This window comes from Ruditapes philippinarum, unplaced genomic scaffold (assembly GCF_026571515.1).
Source record: "Ruditapes philippinarum isolate M1 unplaced genomic scaffold, ASM2657151v2 ctg14304_1_1_1_1, whole genome shotgun sequence".
Classification (NCBI taxonomy): domain Eukaryota; kingdom Metazoa; phylum Mollusca; class Bivalvia; order Venerida; family Veneridae; genus Ruditapes; species Ruditapes philippinarum.
Window position 1 is genome coordinate 1 of NW_026856035.1, and position 8,828 is coordinate 8,828.

Genomic DNA, 8,828 nt, shown 5'->3' on the forward strand with positions numbered 1-8,828 from the left:
CAAGAGCACTTTTTAGATGTTCGTCATGTTGCTTTTCTAGTTCATTTGATATTTCTTGTTTATGTTTTGCTAAATCTTGAGCTAAACCTTGATCAAGAAACTCAAATCTCTCATGCAGTTGAGACACACTTCCGGAAAGTGACATTACTGTATCATGCAGCTGAAAATGTATCCGCGGATCATTTGTTCGTGAATCAAATGGTACAAATCTTTTTAACCAGCACTGTCTTTTATAAATCCGGCTTATTTCGTTAAGGATATCGTCGATTGGCGAACAGACATGTATGCTCGTTTTCTCGAAATACCCTTCAAACATTCCTAACGCAGTAAGCTCTCTGTTTTCATCTTTAACAAAAACAAGTGCACCTGAATCACCATCTACACCAAATGGTGTTTCAAATTGTGTTCCTGCATTCGTTATTTCGATCTGATCGTGCAAAACTATTTCAGTATTCAGAATGTTGCCTTCTAATTTCAATGGTCGAACTGATGCACCATTTACTCGACACACCCCTTGTGTGAGTTTGCTTTCAGAACCGTATTTATACACTGATGGAAACGGGATATTTGTTGTGTTTTTAGTATTTCCTGAAGTAAATACAAAAGGCGAGTCTTGCCCAAATCCTGTAACAAAAATTTGATTGCATTAGGTAATGTTTACACACTATATTCTTGACACAAATACAAAAATAACAAAACTTTACCATTTTGTTTAAAAAATATTGACGATTTATGTTAATTTTTTTACGACGACGACGACAACAACAACCACAACAACAACAACAACAACAACAACAACAACAACAACAATCAGAACAAGAAAAAAAGCATATTTGAAAAAAAAAGAAAAATTGAGGTCACATTTAAATTGAAACAGGTATCGTTGCAATAATTTTTTTTCAAAATAGCTTATATCAAATTCTAATTATATACATGTATATGGTCAGTACATTTGCTGGGATTGACAAAATATACATTTTATTTAGATTTTAAGTTGTTTGCAACTCCAATTCCAAGTGTCTGAGCCAATGAGTATTTTGGAATGTCACAATATACTTAACGAAGATTAAGCTGTTAGCAGTGATCATATATTTTCCTGAAAGATGTATTTATTATTATTTAAGTTGTAATAAAAAGCTTAACTGTGCATTTGTGGACTTTAGGAAGGCTTTTGTTTCTGTTAATCATTTTCATTTATGGCACACATTATCGTCACAATATTGATGGTAAGTGCTTTGGTATAATCCACAATATGTACAGTAAGGCTAAATCTTGTGTTAAAGTAAACTGTGAGTTGACTTGTTTCTTTAGTAGTTTCCCGGTGTGCGTCAAGGTGAAAATTTTTCACCAATTTTGTTATCTATCTTTTTGAAAAAAATTGTCAGAATTTGTATTTAATAAATACACAGGACTTTCCAATATCCCTGACGCAACTCGTGAACGTCTTAGTGTTTATGTTAAATTGTTTTTTATGCCCCCGGGCATGTAGTAATTGAACCGTCCGTCCGTCTGTTCGTCCGTCCGAGCAAACATTTTGGGTTTAAGGGCTATATAACAGTACAGAGAACAAAAGAGAACAATAGGTTCATTCCGTGATCAAAGGGTTTAGGGGCTAGTAGCCCTTGAGAAAACAAAGAAAATAACAAAGAAAATAGCCCCTTAAGCCAAAATGTTGGAACGTTCGTCTGTCCGTACGAGGTTAACCTAGAACGGCAAGTTGGATTTTTCTTAAGTTCTACCTGTACCAATGGCCTCATAATTTACACACTTACTAATCCATACAAAGTATATGATCTGGGCAAGTTACATAACTATGGCTACCATTTGCACCAAGTTATGGCTCTTTTCAGCACTCAGAAAATGAATAATGGTTAACCTAAACCGGCAAGTTGGAAATATTTCACCTAATTACTTAATTTATTTAATGATATCTTTCATATTTTGTAGGTTGATACCTTTAACGGGCCTCTATTTTTTTGTGGCGTTAGGCGTCTCTAGGTCAAGGTCAAGGTCACTTGTGTAAAAACATAGATTTAAACATTTCTGCTCATACAGCCTTTATTTTTAAGTAAATGTCATGTTTATAATAGTCATACCAAGGGGTCATTTGGGCCAAGGTCACCAATGTCAAAAATAGATTTTTTACGCTTTTACAGATGTATCAACCTTATTCTATCGACAGATGTCTTGTATATTTTGTAGGAACATAAAATTGAGGTATTCTCATTTGGATGGAGGTAGGGGACAGTTGGGTCAAGGTCACTAGTGCTAAAAATAAATTTTTACACTTTTGCTCATACAGCCTTTATTTATTGACAGATTTGTATTATAATTGGTAGGGAGATAACCTTCATGGTATCCTTCCTTTGGATGGAGTTAGGGGTCAGTTGGGTGAAGGTCAACAGTGCTAAAAATAGATTTTAACACTTTTGCCCATACAGCCTTTATATATTGACAGATTTATTTCATATTTGGTAGGAAAATAAGTTGCATGATCTTCTTCTTTTGGATGGAGTTAGGGGTCAGTTGGGTCAAGGTCACCAGTGCTAACAATAGATTTTTTACACTTTTGCCCGTACAGCCTTTATGTATTGACAGATTTATTTCATATTTGGTAGGAAAATAACTTGCATGATATTCTTCCTTTTGATAGAGGTAGGGGTCAGTTGGTCAAGGACAAGGGTGCCAATTACATATTTCTACATGTGATTGTTTTTTTTCCATACAAATTAGCTACTTCACTCTCTAAAGTTAAATTATTGACAAAGTGAGCGCGGGGGCATTTGTGTTTATCAAACACAGATTCTTGTTTTGTTATATGCTGATGATACAATACTTTTAGCAAAACTGATTAATGTAATACATAGAATATTGTTGCTAATGAAGCTAAAACTAAAACAATGATTTTAAGTAAGTCAAAACCTACGGATGATTTAAACTTTATCTATAATGGTAGAAAGCTTGAAATAGAAATATGAGAATGTCTATATAAGTGTATACATGCGCATGCTTAGAAAGTAGTACAGCAGCTCTTGTTAAGAGTTTATCTCCAGTATTAAACTTAGATAGAACACACGCGTGTCTCTTATTTCTTCATTAGAGTTATATGTTGTCTACTTGTGTTATACTCACATACCAGACGACATCATATTACATAATACATCTTTGGAGTTCTCTTTTGGAGTCTATTTGTAAATGTTAGAAATAAAAACCAACTCTTGTAGATAATGCTTGAAGACCAATGTTTTTTGTTATCCAAAAGTCCCGTTAATTATGTCTACCAATTTCTTTGCAATAGAAGTTATTTAATTCTATGGTTGTACCAATCCTTCTTTATGGAATTGAAGTTTTGGGATTTGATACAAGTTCAAATTTAAGAGAAATTTCAATGCTTTCTTGTTGGTTGATTTTGAACTTAAAATCTTTTACGCCTAATTGTATAGTCAATGGTGAATATGGCATATTTCCATTAGTCTTGCAAGTGAAAGCAAGAGTTTTGTGTTTCTGGAATAAAATTATTAATGCTGAGGAAAATAAGATATGTAAACTTCTGTACAAAACAATGTTGTCTTTGTCCCGTAGGGATATTGTTAATTCTAAATGGATAACATTTGTGAAGAAACGTTTAATAATCTTGGTATGTCAGAATATTTTAATCTATAGAAAGTACATAATATTAATCACTTTAAAATAGTCTGCATGATTATATTTTACAAATTGACATAGTACTATTGATATTGTAAGTGCTTTGCGTATGAAAATACTCCGTGTTTTGAAAAATATCTGGATGTACTTCCGTTTGACAAAGGCAAATATTTATGTAAATTTAGAACAATGAATCACCTATTACAAATTGAAAAAGGCAGAAATTTGGCAATTGATCCCAAAATAGACTATGTTCCAGATGTCCGTATCAAAATATTGGTGATGAATTTCACTAATTTTTTAAATGTTCGTACTTAAATGATATCAGGCGTAAATCTCTCTTTTCCAGTTTTTATATTCACCCCGGTCTTTTAAATTGACAGATTAATGAAAAGTTGTGATAAAAACCCTACTAAAAATATTTTTATTTATTGAAAAAATTATGTTAAATTTTAGATAAAACTTCTTATTCTGCGTTCCATCTCCCATTTGTTACAATGTAAAATAGTATTGAATTTAGACTTTTCCAACATTTTATCTTTATTAAAATTGTATTGAAATCTAGTTGTTGAAATGAACAATCTCCAATTTTCATGCAACCGTTTGAAAAGCGGGTTATTTTACAGATGGCGGGCAGTTGGGCGGGCTGCATCAAATTTTTGTCCTACACGCATGAAGGCTTTTTTAAACTTAATAGAAATGTTCACCACTATGAGAATGAGTGTCGCGCACATGAACCAGGTCTCTTGGTCATAGATCAAGGTCACACTTAGAGGTCATTCAAAACGCTTGTCTGGAGCAAAACTTCTACATGCATAGAGGGATTTATATATAAATTGGCACAAATGTTCGTCATGGTTAAACGGAGTGGAAATTCACATATAAGTTTTACCGATGCTCATTTTTGAGATAATATGGGGTTCCACCCGCGTGTATATTTCGTAGTCCGGAAAATTGGTCATGGATGTTTTTTAAAATGATTTCTAGGTCAAGTTTGACTATGGGTCATCTCCGGTCAAAAAATAGGTCATATGAGCTAAAAATAGAAAAATCTTGTTGACACTCTAGTGGCTGAAGTTTTGATTAAAATATTCTGGAAATTGGTCACGAAGTTTGATCTGATGATTTCTTGATTAAGTTTGAATATGGTAGGTCTCCGGTCAAAAACTATGTCAAAGGAGCTAAAGAAAAAAAATCGTGTTAACACTCATGTGGCTGAACTTTTGTCCAAAATATACTAAAAATGATCAGAAGGTTGTTTGGATAATTTATAGGTCAAGTTTTAAGTCATCTCCGGTCAAAAACTAGGTCACAGGAGCTAAAAATAGAAAAATCTTGTTACCGGTTCGACACATGATTGTCAATCTGGCAATTTCACCCACGAAATGCACTTGATATTTAACTTATCTCCTGATATTGAATTAAATTCCATTTTTGATAATATACTAAATATTTTCAGTACTTTTGAAAAAATCACAACTATTGTTTTATTGGCCATATTTTAAGTCTATTTGTTGCCATAAAAACCTAAATTTTCAACATAGGAAGGATAAAAAGACGAGAATAGTATCAAGTCTAGGCATATTTTCTGTATTTTTGCGTTATTACAGGATCCAATTTTATGGACGAACGGATAGACGGACGTAGGGTAAACCATAAGTACCCGCCGGTTCACAGCTAGGGGACTTATTATTGCTCAAGAGTACCTGCTGACAAATAATCAGAGTCATCGGGGAATGTGCCTTCAGTAGGCCTTCTGTTGTGATAGATTTTTATCAGCGCAAACTCCATTCCTGCAATGCCATTTCCTCCACTTTTATAAACTTCCAACACTGTTTTGCCAAGAGGTTGACAATTTGCATTATGGGCTGCAGGTTGCCAAACATCTATAACTTCTTCAAATACTCCGTTTTGAAGCAAAATCTCAAATTTTTCACGACAAAATACAACATGTGCACACGTGAGCCCATATAAATGATTATCATCTTTAAATTCTATGAATGCCCCAAGAGTACCAGACATTTCTGCACTGATTTCACAACCCATCTTCACATTTTCATGATACTCTTTTGAACCTCTACAAAGTGTAAAAATGCCCTCTCGGACAACCACTGGAAATCCTCCAATTTCAGGTGGGAAATGTTTCTCACCCACTGGTATATATCCTTTAATGTGGACATAGAGTGCAATACACAATTCTTTTCTTAATGATAGGTGTTCTGTATCATTACTATCTGTTCTGAACCAACTTGCTGTCACCCTAGTAAGGTTGCTATGGTCATTCATCAACGATTTTGCATTTTCTTTCAAACATTTCTCAAGTTTATCAATTTCTTCTGAGGTTGGCAGATTATTGTATTCCATTATTTCTATTTCTTTGTTCAGGTCGGTATCATCGACTTGCAAGAAATGTCTTTGATATATTAAAAAGTTTTCTTCGTTTATTTGAACTGTTGTATCTGTTGTCAGTACAACGAAAACAATGTCATTATTACTAGGCAAGGAATCCTTTGATTGTGTAGCAGCCCAAACATGTGCAATGTTTTCTGACTTCTTCTTGATATAAACGCATACCTTATCGCAAATTTTAGAAATAACTGAGGAATAATGTGTGCACTTTGATCTTATAGCGTTCAGCGCAATTTGATCTGGCAACTTTCTTTCACTTAATAAACTTTCCGCCTGATGTTCAAAATCGCCTCCTTCCTTGATACACTTGAGCCATGCATCTTTATCTGTAGGGGAGACAATAAGCATTTCATCATATGATATCAAAAAATTCATGTCAAAACATGGAAGCTATTTACTATTTCACTTGACTTTATGACTTTTTGATTTTTATTAAAAATAATATTGCATAAAATTGCAAGAACAAAGTTATTCTTTTTATTTTTACTTAGAATATTGAATATTTCCCAAAATTCATTCCTTGCTTATTTTGTTGTCACATCGATACTGTTAAGGTTTTTTGTACAGGGGGTCTAAGGTGCCCCTTCGTGCACTATTTCAGGCTCGGACCACGGACTGGCACATGAGTAAAACTACCGACCTTCCGTAGGCTGTGTAAATAATCATACTCGAATACATTGTACATATTTTGTGTAGTGACTGTTTATTTAAATTGCTTTTTCTCACGAAGAGTCAAAAGACGGACTAAGTATATGATATTAATGTACAATTTTATATACTTCTTCTTATTTATTTATCTATTTATGTCGAATATACTCTATACTGTTCTACATTTCCTAAAGCCGCTATGTAGCTATTGCGCAATGCTTTGCATCACTTTGTGCATAACATATTTGTTTGGTTAAAATTGTAGTCATTGACTGTTCAAGGGGTTGACCTTTTTCACCATATTTGTTAACAAGTTTTGATAAAATACATGTAATAATGAATTATTATTATTATGGTATATCCGACGAAAACTATTTTCATGTTGAACTAATTATGAAAACAACATACCTATCTTCCATATTCTTTTGTCTTTTTTCTTTTTCTCATAGCGCCCCCTATTGTTACCGTTACTGTCATCATCATCACTAGACGGATCATCACTGGGACTTTCATCTGGATCACCCCCAGTAGCCCCGAATAACTGTATATCTTCCTTTGTGTTTTGCCATTTGGACGACTCTTTATCTAAAACGATAAGTTAAAATAAAAACTTTGCTCAACTCAGTCAACCAAAATCTACGTAAGAATTTTTGTAATCCGGTAATATAAGCATCAAATCAAGAACTAAGTTTCAAGTCATGCAGAGAAATAAAAATAATATTACTTGGTTAATTCTTTGTAAACCGATCTAACGTGAATCATTCATTTCGAAGACTAAATCAAATTTGTTTGCCGCTTATTTGTTTGCCGCTTATTTGTAACCGTATTTAAATACCGTTACAAGAGCTAAATATGTATCTTAATGTTGCTTTTGTTAATTTTAGACCATTCACTTATAACACCTCGTCTCCAAAAACAACAAGAATCAATAACAAATTTAATGTTTAATTTGTTCAGAGCGATTGTGAGAGCAAAACAAACTATATATTCATATATAAATGAAATCAACATGCATTTCACATTCACACATCACGATGACATATCATATATTTAAACATATAATTCATAATGTCAAATTGTTTGAAGTATTTAATCACATGATACTGTTTCAAAATATTTAATTTACATCTTTTTCAAAATATACATGATATTTTTCATAATCAAAACGAACTAGAAATAATTAATTTACGTGTTTACTGGTAGGCTCTCTCAACGCTGAATAACTACTATAACCCGCCAAACTTAAAATCTTGTGCAAAATCATACCGCCACCTAGCGGAGACTCATCAATATACAAGGGAAATAATTTTCCACTAATTCATACTTCAAACGTAGAAAATTATATATTTCTTAAGAATAAATGTGTATACTGTGAACAAATTTGATTAAATAACAATTCTTTTCTATAGTTAATGCTACAATTAAATGTATATGTTCTACTAATTAGAATAAGATTGACAATGTGAGAACTTGCATAGGTTTATATATTCTTATATATACTTTTCCCACAATACTTACTTCTCCTTGTGTCGGAATGCATTTTACTCTTTTTATCTCTCCTTTTGTCAAGGTTACTCCACTGGTTTTGAGAATGGCAAATGCAATTACATCGCCTCGTACAGTTACACCTTTCACACTTATGCACTCTATTGTGCCCAAGGGTCCAAAAAGGAATTGTGTCATGTTCTTGAACTGATTTGCATTTCATTAGTTCTTCGTTAGGCTGCATTCTGACTCTTAATTGTTCATTTTGCAATAACCTTTTCACAACACGTTGACTCACGTGATCTGTGAACATCAAACGTTTGTTAATACTTGTTAATTACTAAAAATAATACATGGACTAATGATTCTTTGAAAATTTTAATAATCTCTTCATAAATATGGAAAATTAAAAATAATAATTATGTTTCAAATGCACCTTTTGGCATTCTAAAAACAGACTTAAAACATACGCTTCAATTTAGGAAAAATATTTCTGAAATGAGAAAGGTATATATTGTAAGATATATGTTGTATCTTATTCAATAATATGCAAGTTCTTACCTACAAATGATTCTGTCTGAGGCTGAAAAGTAAAACCAAATAATCTGTAAGTCTCGTATTTTACAAAACATACGTTTTAG

General features: G+C 32.8%; 1 protein-coding gene across 1 annotated transcript; it reads right to left on the reverse strand.

Annotated features, from left to right (window-relative positions):
• Window positions 1–9: 9 nt before the first annotated feature.
• LOC132745192 (uncharacterized) lies at window positions 10–8,781 on the reverse strand (the record flags this gene model as incomplete). Its single annotated transcript, XM_060734030.1, has 5 exons — window positions 8,749–8,781; window positions 8,221–8,490; window positions 7,111–7,287; window positions 5,352–6,380; window positions 10–624 (listed from the first exon to the last, which is right to left on the reverse strand). Coding segments are annotated over exons 2-5 (2,032 nt in total), but the record flags the coding sequence as incomplete, so codon positions are not given.
• Between the last annotated feature and the right edge of the window lie 47 nt (window positions 8,782–8,828).